Source organism: Mesoplodon densirostris, chromosome 3 (assembly GCF_025265405.1).
Source record: "Mesoplodon densirostris isolate mMesDen1 chromosome 3, mMesDen1 primary haplotype, whole genome shotgun sequence".
NCBI lineage: Eukaryota > Metazoa > Chordata > Mammalia > Artiodactyla > Ziphiidae > Mesoplodon > Mesoplodon densirostris.
In genome coordinates this window covers 147,223,503-147,241,044 of record NC_082663.1, presented here as the reverse complement: position 1 = coordinate 147,241,044, position 17,542 = coordinate 147,223,503, and the positions used below count along the sequence as shown (strand labels likewise).

At 54.6% G+C, this 17,542-nt stretch overlaps 1 protein-coding gene across 1 annotated transcript in view; it reads right to left on the bottom strand.

Annotated features, from left to right (window-relative positions):
- The window catches only part of ELAVL1 (ELAV like RNA binding protein 1), a 37,678-nt gene that overhangs the window by 5,283 nt on the left and 14,853 nt on the right, over window positions 1–17,542 (bottom strand). Inside the window, exons 2-4 of the mRNA XM_060094242.1 lie at window positions 17,241–17,430; window positions 8,034–8,137; window positions 3,933–4,086 (exon numbers count right to left, since the gene is read on the bottom strand). Of these exons, the coding sequence (XP_059950225.1) occupies window positions 3,933–4,086; window positions 8,034–8,137; window positions 17,241–17,412 (430 nt within the window). The 5' untranslated portion in view covers window positions 17,413–17,430. The remainder of the gene's footprint in view (window positions 1–3,932; window positions 4,087–8,033; window positions 8,138–17,240; window positions 17,431–17,542) is intronic.

Genomic DNA, 17,542 nt, shown 5'->3' with positions numbered 1-17,542 from the left:
CACACCCACCCACAGACTCCCCGGCAGCTGAAGAGTCCCTGTCTTGCACCCGTTCATCACCGCCTCAAGCTGCCTTGGGAGAACACCTTCTCTTGCCACGTGGACTGAGCCACCAAAGGCAAGTCCTGGGCCTGCTGTAACCCCATCCCTCAACAGAGCAAGGACATGGCCCAGGACCAGGCTACCTAAGTCCCAGGCCCAACTGCTGAAGGCAGGGTCAGCTTAGTCTGGCGCAAGTGTGAGACCTGAACAAACCAGATGGTAGGGGGCTCAGTCACCCTCTAGCCCCATATGCCGTCTCGTTCTCGTTCTGGGGGGAATGATGGGGGCCCTCGTCCCTTGAAGAACTCGAGGAATGGGGTGGGATTGAGGTGAGGGAATGTGGAGCTGCGGAAGAGAACTGGCTCCTTCTCCTGGGGAGAAGAAACAGGGGTCAAGTGTGAAGGTCGAAGTGTACTGGTGACGGCCGAGGGCCAGCCTGGGGGTGACAGGCCTGGGCTGGAGGCACAGTGTGTCCTGGTAGGGGAGGCTGAGGCAGACAGCCGTAAGACACAATTTCTTCTCTAGACAAAGGCCTTTAGCATGTGGTGAGTGACGACCATCAGAGCAGAAGAGCCCAGGGCCTCGGGCCACCGGCTAAGTGAGTGTGAGGAACGTCCCCCAGTCAGCTCCCACACCCTGGCACCTTTCCTCGCCATTTCCCGCAGGGTCCCACCCATCGTCCCCATGATGGGCAACAAGGCCTGGGTATCCCCAGCTGGCCCCAAGGCCTTGGAGGGGCCTGGGAGACTCGGGCACATCAGGCTGGTGCGGAGATGACAAGTGTCACTGCAAGGCGCGGTCGTCCCCTCGGGGCCTAGAATCCCAAGCTCTGTCCTGACTTGGATGCAACACCGTGGGCCCCCTGTGAACAAGCAGACAGTAGTCAGGGGCCCTCAGGCAGGGGCTCTTTCTTTACAACAGGAGCATCCTGTGGATGCCCTCCGCCAAGTCCTAAAGCACACACCCCAATTCTCCAACTGGGAAATTCTCCCTTCTTGGGCGCCCCCAGCACAGCGGCTCCTCAGAGCCTCAGGGCTGCCCCCGCATTGGTTCCATCACTATTTAAGTATAAATTTAAAACTGACACAGCCAGAGATGCTCACTGAATTAGTGAGATCAGACCCAGCAATTCACACGTGTGCCAGGAAAATTCTAGAGCCTGAGCCCATTTTAAAGTTTCGGTTCAGAAGGAACACCTGAAAACGTACTTGGCATACACTGTTTTTATTTACTCTTAAACGGCACGAACGACAGCTTAGACAGATGGGAACCCGAACGAGATCTAACTGCAGGCAAATCCCACTGGAAGCTGTGGTTGGCTGGCTGCTACAGAAAGCTGCCTGCAGGATACGGTTCCACTCTATTTATAAAGACCTTGCAATCAAGCAGACAGAGTGTGTGCGCGCAAGTGTGGTTTCCCTGTTTGGTTTTGCAAAATGACTATCAAATGAAAACTGCCCGAGTGAAATGAAGAAAACCCGAGTAAGAGAGAGAATGTTACTTACAGTGAGGGAATATAAACTCACTCAATGATTGGATGAATGTATACTTTTTGAAGATGACTCTGTGGATTTTTTTTTCCTTTAGCGTTTTTAGGATTAAGAGCAGAGACCAATAAGTGGCACGATCTCCAGATGAGTCAACTACGAAGTTCACAATTAAAATGTATAAAGCAGCAAAGACATTCTTTGAAAAAGTTCTGTCAGCTCAGGAGATTAAGGTTTTTTAAGAGAGCTTCTCTGTTTCTTCAAAAAGCACGTCATACGAAGGCAAACTTGACACACAAACTTGCTTGCCCTGCTATTCTCTGCCACAGCCACCGGGGCTCCATGGGGTCCCAGCAGAGGAGCCCTGCATGGTGGCCTCCTCCGGAGCAGAGGGAAGGAAGGGGAGCCCACAGTCCCGGGGGCTCACCTTTCTACTCTCCAATTCGACACGCGGCCTAGGGGAGGGCTGTGGAGAGGGAGGAGCCCCAGGGGCTCCCTCACGGCTTCCGTCCCCCACCCTCTCGCAAAGCTCCTGAGCACAGACACAGGTGTGGGGTAGGGACCCTGTGCCCTCGCCTAAGTGGCAGAAGCTGGCGGGGAGGCCTGAGGGCACAACCCTGAGGTGCCCCCAAACTCTAGGACACACCAGCCTTGCAGAGAGAAAGGAGGCAAAGTCCCAGCAAAGGGGTGAGGGAACTGTCTGCAGGAGAGACCTCCCTCAGGATGATGCAGACAAAAGCTACGTGGCAGGGGGTGCGTTCTCAAGGTGGGTGGACTCCAACTTGAGAGCTGGGCCCTGCTCAGCGGTGCTGGGCTGGACAGAGACGAGCAGAGGCATAGCAGTCCGTACAGGATCAGGAAAAGCAGGGCCATGGAGGCAGAATACGGGCCAGCACCGTCACCCCCGCCAGGTCTCCAGGTGGCCCACTCAGGCGCTTCTGTGCAGGTGGGGCTGGGGATAAATACATGTGCTGACCAGCCGACGGGATCACTCTCTCAACTGGCACTTGAAGATAAGTAAGGGGAACTTTAGGGACCACAGGAAGCTCTTCTGGCACAGAACAGGGGTTTACACCAAGTACACGGCATCTTTACCTCATGTCCATCCCCCCGCCCAGAGCCGAGGGGCAGAAAGAAGGAGGCCGGGTGGGTGGAGTCTATGTCCCTCCAGCAGAGCCTGGGGTCCAGAAGCTCCTTCTCCTCCTCAGGCCCCTGGGAGACTCGAGCTGTCCACTCGTCTCCAGGCCGGGCCCCAGCCCAGGACTGCAGCCTGGGCAGCAGGTAGGGCCAGCCCATGCCAAAACGAGCTTCCACAGCTGGGACAGGACAAGGGAGTACAGGTGACAAGACTGTGGGCCCCAGAGCACACAGCTTAGGGGGGATGTGGGAAAACAGGCATGCACCGCCACCCCCATCTGTCATGGGCCAGGATACCCTGCCCACCTGCTCTCTGTGTGGCTCTGCAGCCTCCCAGGGGAGGTCACCTCGGAGCCACGACTGCTCTGGCCCGACCACCCCGTGTGTGTCTGACTACCTCAGCCAAGGGGGTGGTGAACACGCTCTGTGCTAGAAGAACATAAAAACCAACCGCAGTCAATTCCACTGGCTTCGCTGAGCTCCCTGAGCAGTGATCTTTTTTGCTAGTTGGTCAGTAAATTCCCACTCCTGCTGAGAACAGAGATGAAGGGCCCTAAAGCAGGGTGGCCTGAGCTCGCTGCTCCCCAGACGGAGCCACGCACAGGGCTGGGCGGGGCCGGCCCAACCCCAGGTGTGAGGCCAGTGGGGCCGGTGGCCACAGTGAGGGGCTGCTTCCGGGGCACGCAGGGCTCAGCTTGGCAGTGCCTTACTGCTTTATGCAAAGCCCATCGCCCAAGCTGCTCGTGTCCTGAACTGAGACGACCTGAGAGGGGCTGGCAAAGTGGCCAGGATTGCCTGAGAGAGGAAGTCACTGCTTTCGAGCTCTGAGCTTTGAATGTGCTACCTGAGGCGGGTGGGGTACCCAAGTCATGAAGACTGAAGAACAGCTCCTCAGAAACAGTCACCCTTGGAGCTCTGGGGTAATGAAAGGTGGGGACTCTGGACCTCAGCTAAAGACTGTCTCACACAGCACACCACTGCCTGCAGTAAGAATGGCAACATTCGTAGTCCAGGCTAGGACGTGTGGGTGTCTGCAGAAAGTGCCAGAATCTCTTGGTGTTTTCACCATAACAGGCCTAAGCTTTTATGTCAGGGCTGCTTTTATGCCACTTAACCTCCCCAGCCTCATTAAACAAAAACCAACGTCTTCTCATTTTGATTCTGTCCTCATTGGTGGAATAACTAATGACAGCGATCTGTCTTCCCTAGGAGACCCAGCCCCTGCCTGGAGGAAAACCTCGCCGTATCCCGGGCCACCCGCCGTACCTGTGGTCTGATCCACGAGGACCCGGGAGTTGATGATCCGCCCGAACCGAGAGAACATGTCCTCCACATCCTTCTGGGTCATGTTCCTCGGAAGTCCGCTGATGTACAAGTTGGCATCTTTGATGACCTCTGAGCTCGGGCGAGCGTATGACACCTTGAAAACAAAACCGCTCACTGGCGTTAGGGCAGGTGTGTGGCCAAAGCATCGAGGGAGGGCGTTAACTTTTCGGGTGAGAAAAAGCCAACCCTATGGAAGGAGGTCACCTGGAGCAGCCCGTGCTGGCAGCTCCCCATGGGCCAGGCAAGGACCCTCACACACCCTGATGACAAGACATTATTCTTGTTTCACAGTCGAGAGTCTGAGGGTCCATGGCTGATCAGGGGCAGGGCAGGGAGCCAACCCCAGCTGCCTGTGCTCCAACCATGGCCTCAGGCCTCTCTGGACAATGAGCAGGGCTGGGAAGGGGACCTGGTCCTGCCTGTGAGGAGCCCAGGGGACAGCGGGCTGGGTGCTCTGGGACCGTGACACCCACCTGACAACAGGCAAGCTCGCCATGGGAGCCCAGATGGGGCCCGAGTGCTGGGGGTACACACATATTAAATGACCCCATGCTTTTTAGGCTTATGTTCTGCAAAGCTGAAGAAAGGCTAAAAGGAGCTTGTGCAGTGGTTTAGATAAGAGGGTGCGTGTGTGTGGGGCTGGTAGCAAGGAAAGGGTCTCTGGCGCTCTCCCAGGTTGGGGCGACAGCTGGGTGGACCCTGCAGGCCAAGGGGGCAGCACAAGGGCAAGACGACAGCTGTGTTCTCACCACAACACTCAGGCCTGCCAGGAAGGGCAGGGGTGTAATTCTACATGCTAAGACCACACACACACACACGCACGCACGCACGCACGCACACACACACACACACAAACACACACACACACACACACACACACACACACACACACCTTCATTCATGTGCTCGTTGACTCTCAAACATTCAAAGTGCACCTGGGACATTCCAGAAAAGGAGAAGACAGACACTACCTTTGCCTGCAAAGCAGAATGCAGTCTAGCGGGAGAGACGGCGGATGGAAGGAGAAACCGTGTGGCGTGGTCAGAGCCCAACTCCACCCAAAAAGGAGCCGGGCTCATGGAAGTGAGTGTCAGAGGAGAGTGGAATAGAAGTGATGCTGATCAGAAGGGTGCCCCAGGGCACCGGGTCCCGTCAGGGGCTGGTGGCCTCCACAGAGCAGTACTGTACAAGCTGACGTACCCTGGAAGCTTCCCTGCACTGCAGCCAGGCCTAAGGCACTCTGGGGACACTTTGGGGCCACCCAATGGTTTGTTCACGACCTGGGGCAGAGGCAGCACTGTCCCCAAGAGGCCACCTTGGCCCCTGGGGCCTCCTCAGGGCCTCCCAGGTGGGCGTGGTCATGCTCCTTGACTACCAGGAAGGACATTGGCCCCACTTCTGGGCCTCCACTTTCCGGATCTACGTCAACCAGCCCCACAGAACACCCCACTCAGACTCCTGCCAGAGGGGGTCACTCCAACCGTCTGCTGTCCAATTTTATCAAATGTCCCAATGAGGGGCGTCCGATTTCAGGCAGGACAGCTGAAGGAAGGAGGCAGGCCTGCTGGGACTCAGGCTAGTCTGTGCTTTCCCAGGATCAGGCTGGGCCAGTAGGGAGCTGCCTCCTAGGACCATCCTGTCTGGTTCCTTGCAGATCTGTCCAGAACAGGTTGCATTGGGGTCTGCCCTTGGCTTTTGGTGAAGGTCACTGTGAGAAAGAACATTCTCAAATTAGCACCGTGGGAGTGGTGTGGAGGCTGGCACTGACTGTAGTTACAATTGTCCCCTGATAAAGCCCCAGAGAGGCAATGCTTTCAAAGCCAAGTGAGCTTCAGCTCGTTTCAGCACAGGTGTCTCCAAGGACCTTGATGGCCACTGCAGCTTTCCTTTTCTCTTCAGCCACTGTCAAGCTCAGAGTCGAATCAGAATCCAAGAAGACTGCACTAGAGAACCCTCTCGCGGCAGGTGTGTGATGACGCAGCAGGTGCCCCTGGCCCCACTCTGAGACACTAGGCCCAGAACCCTCTTTTCTAAGCTCCCGGCACCACCTGCTCCTTTGCCTCAATCAGGTCTACTGTCCTATTCTTTTTTTTTTGCAGTACGCGGGCCTCTCACTGTTGTGGCCTCTCCCGTTGCGGAGCACAGGCTCCGGACGCGCAGGCCCAGTGGCCATGGCTCACGGGCCCAGCCGCTCCGTGGCATGTGGGATCCTCCCAGACCGGGGCATGAACCTGTGTCCCCTGCATCGGCAGGCGGACTCTCAACCACTGCGCCACCAGGGAAGCCCTACTGTCCTATTCTTAGGAAACATTCCTGTGAGAGGTTTTTGAAGAACAAGGAATTTTTGAATTACGTTCCCCCACAAATTCACATGTTGTAGTCCTAACCCTCAGTACCTCAAAATGTGACCTCATTTGAAACAGGATCATTATAGATGCGATTAGTGAAGATGAGGCCAAAGCGGAATAAGATGGCCCCAAATCAATGACTGAGGTCCTTATAAAAAGGGGAAATTTGGACACAGACATGCACTCAGGGAGAACCCTGTGTGAAGATGAAGGCAGAGACTGGGGTGATGCTTCTATTAGCCGAGGATTGCCCAAGATTCAGTGACCACCAGGCACCAGAAGAGGGGCATGGAACAGATCCTCCTTCACAGCCCACAGCCCTCCGAAGGCATGCAACCTGCCGACACCTGGATCTTGGACTTCCGGCCCTCAGAACTAGGTGTGAGGAACTGGAAGATGCAAAGGCTCAACAGGATGATCTCATTCCAGTGGCTTCAGGTCGAGGGAGACAACTCGAGGTGACTCTGGCAGGCGTGTGTCTCAGGAACGAGGGCTGACTCACCCGTCTGCAGGTGAGGGGCAGTGGGCACAGTGCTGAGAGGCTGCTGCAGGAAGCCAGGTCAGGGTCCTGCGTGGGGCAGGGGTACGAGGCATATTCTACAGGAGGGCTTGGCAGGGACTGATGGTCGGGAAAACCCAAGGTTGGTCCAGGGGTAGGCAGAGCCTGAAGACAGACACTTGGGGTGGGGAGGAGGTGGGGCTCCGGGCTGAGAGAAGGAGGGCATGGTTAGCAGTGGCAGGTTGAGAGGAGCGTGAAGGTTGGGGAAGCCACCCTGAGGCCTGGAGGCCTCGCCGACTTGTCCCAGGAAGCCGCCACAGCCCTTGAACTGGGAATGACGCTGATGACGGTTTGCCCAAGGCCCTCCCAGCTGGTGCTGCATGGCTCCCTCACTCCCCTCAAGTCACCTCAAGTCATCATGAACCACCCCCCCAGGACACGGCGCCCCTGGGACGCCTACCTCTGCCACACCTGGCTTTCACTGTTTTGTTTGTCGTTTGTGCACACCCACGTGCACACACACACAGGCCCAGCCCCACAAGGGCATGGAATTTGTTTTGTTCACCGCATAGCACATAGTAGGCACTCATAAACATTTGCCAAATGAATGCTGAATGAACTGGTGGGAGAAGGGTTATACCAGTGACGGAGCAGGAATGGAAGCCTGGGCAGGAGGCGGGAGGGATGCTGCTGCTGCCGCCACCGCCACAGCAACGACCGGGCACGAGCAGGAGGGCAGGGCTGGCCCAACACCCGCTCGGCATGAGGTCGGGAGCTGCAAGAGGACGGGAGCACCTTGGCCAGTAGAAGAGACCGGCGGGGAGGCCTTCAGAGGAGGCTGCTGTGAGCCAACACACAAGGGACACCCGGGGCCAGGGAGGGGGCTGTCCCAGCCTAAGTCCTTCAAGGGGACCCTCCCGTTGCTGGTGGGGCTGAGGAGGACATGAGCCAGAGCACAAGGCCTGGGACGGTCACCACCCGACACACATCTGACACGCAAAGTCTCTCTTCTGAGCAGACAGGAGGCCCCCCAGATGCCCTGAAAAAGCGGCAGGCCTCTAAGGCGCAACTGTACTAATGGTGCGGTGATGGTGACGGTGAAGTAAGGGTGGGGGGGTCTCTCACCCAGGCCAGGGCTCAGCACAGATCTCTGTGCAGCCAGGAATGAACAAGATGGTGATTGCAGCTCCTTACCTTAATAGTTTTTGACTGGAGCCGCAGGCCGTTCAGTGTGTTTATCGCTCTCTCTGCATCCTTTGCAGTCACGTAGTTCACAAAGCCGTAGCCCAAGCTGTGTCCTGTGTGGGAGAACACAGGGACATGGGTGAGCCACCGAGAGCCAGTGAGTGAGCGAGACAGAGAGATGGGGAGGATGAACAGGACTATGTCCAGCTGGGCTCAAAAGGACAAGACCAGAGAGAAGACCGAGAGAGAACACTAAGAGCCATGGCCTCTGGGAAGGTGGGAGGTAGAGATCGACGGTTACAATCTATATTGATGGTTTATTTGTTACACTCCCTTGGCAAACCTGTACATTTTCTGCAAGGAACAAATTTACAACATGTTACTTTTTAAAAAAAAGTTTATTTAAAGAGAAACTCTGTGTTACTAAGAGCATCCTAGGGAACCCATCACCAAAGCAGTGACAAGGAGCCGTCCCACTGGTGCCGGCCGCTCTGTGTGGCTCCGAGGGGGACTGCATGGGGGGGTGAGGAGGAGGACAGTCACAGCAGCACACAGGACAGGCTGGTGGGGAGAACCTGACTACGATCAGCTGTCAGTGTCCAGGCTGTTTTCGGCTACTTCCATGCCCAGAGTGGGAAGGCCTGCTGGGCTCTGGCGCCACCCAGTGTCGGTTGCCCTCACTTTCCCAAACCTGCCGCCCAGCTCGAGGAGGAGGGAGGAAGCACAGGGAGAAGCCGGGGCCCCACCTCCACAGCCCCGGCCAGGTATCCAGAGCCCCCCTGGGAGCAGCTCCCGCAGCAACAGCCTCACTAGCTGAAGCCTGGGGGAGTCGTAAGGCAGGTGCAAACTTGAGTTCTTCCCAAAGAAATCCAGGGTTACAGGAAGGGTGTCCACACTCCCTCTTGGGGAACTGTTCAGAAGTGGCGGGAGTGACCACCAACTGGATACACAGGAGGGACACGCACAGCAGGAGAGGGGCTATGGGTCCCAGGGAGGCCCAGAGAGAAGCAATGGATGAGGGTCGGAGTGGAAGGAGCCTTGTATTTTCACTGCAGAGGAGCAGGAGGCGGCCCAGGGAAGAGAACCGCTGCCAAGCTGCATCTTACCCATCCACACGCTGTGTGAGCGGGCAGCCCCTGTGCACCGGCCAGTGCTCTCGGCACAGAGACAGAGGGGTGAGTGGGACAGAGGCCCGCCCTCTCTGAGCTCTGCACCACCCCCTCCCCCCACTGGATGGTAAAAACATGATGAGGCCTGAGCCACAGGCAGGCAGAGATCCTCACGGCAGATGTGCTGACTCTGAACCCAGGCCCATCTTGCCAATAACGAGACCCAGTGAGAGCCTAACCCAGTTTTGCCACCTTGAAACAAACACACCAAAATGCTTTATATTTTAGATTTAAAGAAAAATTACAAAGGTAATGCAGAGTTCCCATATACTCCACATCCAGTTTCCCCTATCAGTAACATCTCATCCTAGGATGGTATATTTGTTACATTAGTGAACCGATACTGATATATTAATATTAACTACCATCCACCTCTGATTCAGGTTGCCTTAGTTTTCCCCTAGTGTCCTTTTCTGTCCCAGGATGCCATCCAGGATCCCACTTGACATTTAGCTGTCAAGTCTCCTTAGGCTCTTCTTGGCTGGGACAGTTTCTCACACCTTCCTTGTTTTTTTATTTTATTTTTTTTGCGGTACGCGGGCCTCTCTCACTGCTGTGGCCTCTCCCGTTGCGGAGCACAGGCTCCAGACGCGCAGGCTCAGCAGCCATGGCTCACAGGCCCAGCCGCTCCGCGGCATGTGGGATCTTCCCGGACCGGGGCACAAACCCGTGTCCCCTGCATCGGCAGGCAGACTCTTAACCACTGTGCCACCAGGGAAGCCCACCTTCCTTATTTTTGATGACCTTGACAGTTTTGAGGACTGGTCCAGGAATTTTGTAGAATCTCCTCAATCTGGGTTCATCAGATGTTTTTCTCATGGTTGGACTGGGGTTATAATGGGTTTTTAGGAGGAAGACCACAGAGTGAAGCACCCTTCTAGTGCCATCATACTGGGGTGCAGGTTGTCCACATGACTTATCACCGTGGATGCTGGCCTTCACCCCGTGGCCAAGGCAGCTGGTCTGCCAGGTTTCTCCACTGTAAAGTTACCCCCACCCACCTCCTCCACACTGTAGCCCTTGGAAGGGCTGCCTGCCCATGTCACCTAGGAAGTCACACACCCTCAGACAGCCACTGGCTCCTTCCCCAGTCCTGCTCCCCCTCCACTCTTCCTCAACGAGCCCAAATGTATTAGCTGAGCACCTACTACGTGTCGGTCCCCGTGTCAGGCTGGCCGGGGGGTGGTGGTGGGGTGGTGGTTAATGATAATCACAAAGGAGGACAGTTCCTACCTTAATAAACACATCCCACTGCGTGAGTCAGATAACAAAGCAAGAAACCAAAAAACAAAGCCATACACAGGTGCTACAAGGAGAATCTCCGTGGTGGTGTGAGAGGGACTCACAAGATGGTCCAGGGAAGACAGGTGTGAGACGGGGGCCATGCGCCCGGGCAGGGGTGGCGATGGAAGAGTCACCAAGAGGACCTGCAGAATCGCTGACGCAGCAGGGAGCTCCAGTGGGGCTGAGGTCCCTAAAGCGCCAGCACTCTCAGGCTGGGACCGGCTCTTGTCCTCCAGTGTGTTCTACTCTCTGTGGTGGGCAGCTGTGTGCGCCAAGAGGGAAGGCGGGTGAGGAATGAAGGGGAGCCCCTGGTTTCATCCACTGGATGAGGCCGGTGACTAAGGCGTTAACACACAGTGCTGAGTGCCCACCTCCACCCTTTCCTTCACTATAAACCAACTGCTCTCAACTCTAACCGCTTGTTAGAATCACCAGGGCGGCTGCTAAAAACTATCACTGCCCAGGCCACGTCCCGACCAATGACATCAGAATGGGGGTGGGCGAGGCAGGAGTGGGGACAGCTTCAGAAGTTTTTAAAGCTTCCCAATGATTCCAATTCAGAGCCCAGGTTGAGAACTGTCACTGGAAGTGCACGACAGGAGCAGGGCTCCCCGTGCTTATGCAGAAGAGCCCCCACTTAACGGGCTGTGCTCAGAGCAGGTGCCTGCGGGAAGGCCCTCACTTCCCAAGTTACTGTTTCTCTAACAGGGGCCACAAGCCACACGGGGTAATGATGCAGCTCCCCAGGGCCCTCCTCAGCCCAGGCGTCGGGATCCACACTTCCAAGCCCCTAATTGATGATCCTGCCCCCTAGAAGCAGCGGGCCCGCTGCAGTCAGTGCCTTGAAGGCAGGTCAGCTGCTGCCCCCCTCCTGCTTTAGGGGCGATGGAAGACCAGCCCTGAATGAGGGGGGTCTGAGGTCTGGTGGGGGAGCAGGGGGGTGGTGCTCAGGCACAAGCCCGGTCAGTGCGTGGATCCTGTACAGGCTGCTGGGGCTTGAGGAGGTCGAGGCCTGCCAGGGTCAGGGGTGGGGGCAACCAGAGCCCAGGATGGGAGATATGGTGGAGGGTGGAGGGGCAAGAGATGAGGGAAAGAAGGACGGGGACAGAGGATGAATAAACCCTGGGCCTGGTCTAGGGATGGGCCCCCAGCTCTCACTTCCCTGCACCGTAGGAAGGGCACTGCTTCTCAGCTCTGGTTCTGACTATGCCCAGCACCGGCGTTGCCCTCCCTCCAGAAAGGTTCAAACACCCCAGACTGGCCGACTCAGTGGGTCTGACTGGGGCCTGAGAGGCACTTCTCCCAGTCCCCAGGTGCTGTGGCTGGCCAAGGGCTGGCACCCGGGAGCCGCTGCCCGGGAGAAGGCAAGGCTGTCTCCACAAGGGGCACTCTGCATGCCTGGCTGGGTGACCCCTGGGCCAGTGCTCTTACATTGCCAAACATCTTGCTCTCTCTTTAGACAAGGGTTAAGACTAAGAGACGATTCCATGGCATTTCGCCTTGCTTTCGTGGACCAGAGCAGCCAGACATAATGTTTTAATCCCTTAGTGTTCCTCACACTGACCTGGGGTGCACAGCTGAGGAAGGTGAGCGCCCCGTGAACGAGGCCCTCCTCTGCAACGGGAGTCCTTTCTCTAAAGGTCCACGGGGCTCAAGGGAAAACATCACTGATGGAGAGATACTGGGTCTTGGGGGGGATGAGTGAATTAATTAGGCAATAAATAAGAAGTAGCAAATGTCCCCAAAGGAAAGAAGATGGGTAAAGGACAAGAGTCCTTTTATAAAAGAAGAGTACAAACAGCCAGAACAGATGAACTTTACTAGAAATGCAAACTGCCACCAAGATCAGATGTCATTTTTCACTTAAGAGGTGAGAAACCCTGCCTGGCCTAGGGGATGGCAGGGCCGAGCAGAGGGTGAACCGCAGACCCCTGGAGGGCCAGTTGGCAATAAGGGTCAAGAGCTTTTAGAAACTACACTCTCTCCCCTCTGCCGGTTCATTTCTAGGAAGACTTCCTACAGAAATAACCAGTGAGTAAAGATTTGTGCCACGATATTTATCTCAACCGGGCTTGTAACTATGGAAAAACAGTTACAACCTGTTGTAAACTCAGAACCTGCATGCAACAGAATACCACGCAACCACTGTGACCATGAGACAGCTGTGTTCAGTGACAGGGAAAAATGTTCACAGATACAGGAAGAAAAGTTTCCCACACAGCTTGGGAGGTGCGAGCCCATTTTTGTAAAAGCACATGGCTGCTCACAACCATAAATATGTAAAGAAAACACTCTGGACGGACGTGAACCAAAAAGCTAACAGTTGTGGGATTACGGGTAACTTAAACTTTTCTTCCTGCTTGTCTCATGTTAAATTTTTTTCTAAAAGGAACAGAGGTGATTCGCATTAAGAAAAAAAGTAGTCAGCCGGGTAGGTGTGGAAGGGCATCCCTGCAGCGGGAAGAGTACTGGAGAAATCACAAGAGTGTGAGAGCAGGGTGTGTCTGGGAAATGACAAGCAGCTCAGTCTAGCCCAAGAGGAGGGTGAATGGGGGGGTGCGGTGGCTGGGGAAGAAGGGGACAGGGTCTCAAGGAGACTTGGGAGCTGCAGGCCAGGGTATGGGCTTTATCCTGACCAGAGGTGCAAGGCAATGAGACAGAAGCTGAGCAGGTAGGCTGGAGCCTGGGGACCAAGTGGCCAGCATGATGTAATGCAGCAAGGTAGAGGCTGGCTCATGGTCCCACGTGGGCCATATGTCATCCGAGGAGGGGCTAGACACCAGGACAGAGAGCAGGGCAGGGCTGCACAGTAAGGCCAGGTAGTGACTGTGGATGGAACAGGCATCAACAAATGCATGTCTCCCACAGGGGGGACTGGCTGGCCAGAAACACTCTGAATCTCGAGGCCAGCACATCAAACATTCTCAGCATCCCAGCCACCACGGTGTCCCCGCTTCCTCCTATCACTGGTGCTTGGCCCATGGTCGGCACTCAATAAATATTTGCTGAATGAATGAATGTCCATGCTGATCTGCTTTCTCCCCCAATCCCTAGATCTACTCATTCATTCACTCAACAAACACTGACTCTGGCTACATCTGGGAATACAATAGGGTCCTCGCCTCCGAGAACCATAAGGACCTACTGGACCAGAAAGTTGCAACCCCAGTGCAGTGTGGAAACCCACGTTGCAGGTCTGCCTGATTGCTATGGGGACCCAGAGAAGATCATCTAACGCCGAGTAAATCAGGCCAGGAAAGACATCCTAAAGCAAACGGGGCCCAGGAAGTGAAGGTTTTTGTTTGTTTTTTTTTTTAAAGAAGATGTTGGGGGTAGGAGTTTTTTATTAATTAATTAATTTATTTTTGCTGTGTTGCGTCTTCATTTCTGTGCGAGGGCTTCCTCTAGTTGTGGCAAGCGGGGACCACTCTTCATCGCGGTGCGCGGGCCTCTCACTATCGTGGCCTCTCTTGTTGCGGAGCACAGGCTCCAGACGCGCAGGCTCAGTAGTTGTGGCTCACGGGCCCAGTTGCTCCGTGGCATATGGGCTCTTCCCAGACCAGGGCTCGAACCCGTGTCCCCTGCATTAGCAGGCAGATTCTCAACCACTGCGCCACCAGGGAAGCCCCCAGGAAGTGAAGGTTTTTAAAGCAGGTGAGTGACAGGGTACATCTGGTATGTTAAAAAGAGATTCCTTTGCCGCAGTTGGGAGAATGGGCTGGAGGAAGCATGGCTGGCCAGTTAAGAGCCTAAAGCAACAGGGCAGGCAGAAGACCATGTGGCCTGGTCTAAGACGGTGGCAGAGGAGATGGAGGAAAAAGGATGGAAGCAACCAGAAGGACGAGTGTCAGGGACACACGTCAAAGCTCATGCTTAGACTTCTGACTGGAGCCACTGAGTGGACAGTGGTGCCATCTGCTAAGATGGGGACCCTGGGAAATAAGGAGTTGGCTTGTGGGAGAGTCAAGGTCAGTTTGGGAAACACTGAGAGGCTGAAGGGCCTAGAGCTCGGGAGAACTTTCTGGTTGAAAGAGAGGTGGCCAAACTGAATGTCCAGCTAAGCTGTGGGTGTGCATCCGCTGACCCGAGGGTTGGCTTAGAAAGAAGAGGGGGCATGGGAATAAGCCGAGGACTGCCTAGGTCAGCAGCTGGGAAGGAGCTGCAAGAGAGACAGAGGGAGGCCTCAGAGGTAGGAGAAAGCCAGGTTCATGGACCCGAGGGAAGAGGAAGCTTCCAAAAGGAAGAGACAGAGGAGATGGCTCTGTGATTGGGAGGAGAGGGAGGACATCAGCTAGAGCAGCTCCTCAGTTGGGGGCGATTCTGCTCCCCAGGGACATGGCAACATCTGGGAACATTTTTTGGTTTTCACAACTCAGAAGGTGCCCCTGGCATATCTACTGGGTGGAGGCCAGGGATGCTGCTCAACAGCCTGCAATGTACAGGACGGCCCTCCCACAAGAGTTATCTAGTTCCAAACGTCAACAGTGCTCAAGCGGAGAAACCCTGAGCTAGAGGGAGTCCGGGCATCTCTTAAAGAGTGTAGAGGCTGGAGCGTGTTTGAATGCTGGCAGGTGATCCTGGAAAGACCCACCAGGAAAGTGGGTACTTGCATAACTTGAGGTTCCTGGGATGCCAAGAAGGGAAGGGATCCAGCACAGAGACAGCTGTTATTTTCACTGTGAAGTAGGAAGCGGTCATCATGTGAGAGGAAAGGGGGCCTCAGGGGAGAAAATGCGCTGAAGTGGCTGCTGTGCCACGGGGATGCCCGTGTTGTGAACTCGGTTGGGGGTTTGATCAGACGGGGTACCTGTCTGCTGGGGTGCGAGACTCTCTGGGGTGGGCACCTGAGCCAGGCCAGGAGAAAGCAGTCAGATGAACATAACCGAGTCCGGGGTTTCAGCAGAGCGGTGTAATAAAGGACAAAAGGGAGTGAGATGTGAGGCCACAGCCCGGGACCAGCCTCTAATTAGTTTTCACACACCGGTGGCAGGAGGAGAAAAGTGAATGCAGTAAGTTTTCCATAAAGTCAAGTTCATTCAGTTTAAAGAACTGCTAGCAAGATGCAGAGCTGAAATACAAACCCAGGCCCACCCACTCCACAACTCCTGGTGCATTACACTCAACTTTGCCCGGAGAGCAGAAAAGGACTATTTCTGTACTGAAATAATTTCCAAATTACGCTTTTGCTGCTTTCGCTGGTTCTCAAAACCAGTTCTCTCCGGACTGATCTTGCCAAATCTAGGTGTTCCTATTAACATAGCTCACATTCCTTTGAAAACCACAACAAGCCAACAGACAAAGAAGTCAGGAATATCAACAGGACTGAAAATTCCCTTCCACCAGAACACAAAAGGAGAAAGGAAAGACTTAGTAGCAGTGCAGGAGAATTTCAAACCCCTCTGAACAAGGACTCTCTTATTCAGGATGGTCTCCTGGAACTGGAGAGAGTGTGGCTTCTAGAACATTCCAACACTTCAATTTTGTGTATTATCTAAAGATTCTATTTTGAAGACATTTATTACATTGCAGACTCTCAGAATTGGAAGGGTCCTTAAAGGACTTTTGAGTTCAAAGTCCCGTTCTGATGAACCAACTCCCTGTATAGTAGTCAGCCAGCCTCTACAGGAATCACCTCAGGTACAGGCATCTTCACGTTATTGGCAAAGGCTGAAAGTCCATGAAGCAGGATGATGGGTACATGGGGTTCAATAATATTACTCTACTTTAATGTAAATTGAAATACAATAAAATATTAGATTTCTATAATAAATACGGCTTTTGACTTTGAAATTATTTTTCAGTGTAGGGAATCCTGGTCCCACAAGCCAGAGTGGCAGCCAGAGCCCTCCTGAGAGGACTGGCCATTCCTCAGCACAGTTATGCAGAGAGGAGGAAGAAGAGGAGGAGGAGGGAAGAGGGGAAGAGAGAGAGGAGGAGGAGGGCTCCCTAAAACGTTCCTCCCTGGGGAGAAAAGAAAGGAAGAAGTGCTTCGGAGCACCTGGTCTCCCCATGTTTTCCTCCAGAGCCCCTGAAACCATGCTCTCAGAACAGAGCCCTCTCTGTAGGGAGGGCCTTACCAGGCACCGGGCCTTGTGCAAACCCTTAGGCAGCTGGCAGCATCACGATGTAGGAGCCACCATCCCCACTTCATGGATGGGGACACTGAGACGGGGTGGGAGGGTGGGGCTCTGAGCCAGCCTGCCAACCCCACAGCCCGCCCATGACCCGCTGCCCTGCTGAAGCCCTCCTGAGAGTGCAACCTCAGTTTCAGATGTTAAGTTGATAGCACAACAGCAGACAGTCAGGGTGGCCCAAACCTAACGAAGGACAGCCCACAGGGGACTCAGTGTTCTGCTGCGGGCCTGACCTTGTATATGAGCCTGGGAAGACAGGGTGGACCTGCCTGGGCCTGCCCTGGGCAGGGCGCTGGCCAGAGTCCCTTCTACACGTGGCACCATGCCCCTTCCAGCTCTCAGAGTGCCCCTGTTCTCCTGTCTCTTCATTTTCCCTCCCCTCCCACCGTCGTGTTTTGTATATGCTCTCCATCTTATGATGGATTTTTCTCTTTGGGGAACCTACGTCCAATCCTACACCTGGGTGGGGGCAAAACAGAGTTGAGATAAAAATGAAACTTTACAGCTATCATTTCAAGGCTGTGGCTCTTCCTGGCTGAGGAGCACTGCAGGGTCACAGGCAAAGAAGACAGTGCTTAGCAGGATGGCCACACGTACCCCCTTCACAAAAACGGCTCTTGTTTCTTTACCTGCTACTTTATCCCGAATAAGTTTTGCAGATTCAACTTCACCAATACTGCTGAACAAACTTCGTAACTCATCCTGGGTCATGTTCTGAGGGAGGTAGTTGACAATCAAATTTGTTCTCCCAATATCATCCCTGCAGTCTTCAGCCATGTGGTCTTCATAACCATTAGACATTGTATTTTTTTTTTTAATCTGCAGGGGAAAAAAAAAGGGAGGTAAATCCCAAATGTTCATAATGCAGGATATTAAGGCAACGCTCATGACTGTGTTGCATTTAGACGTTTTTCTTTTCAACACTAGAAGT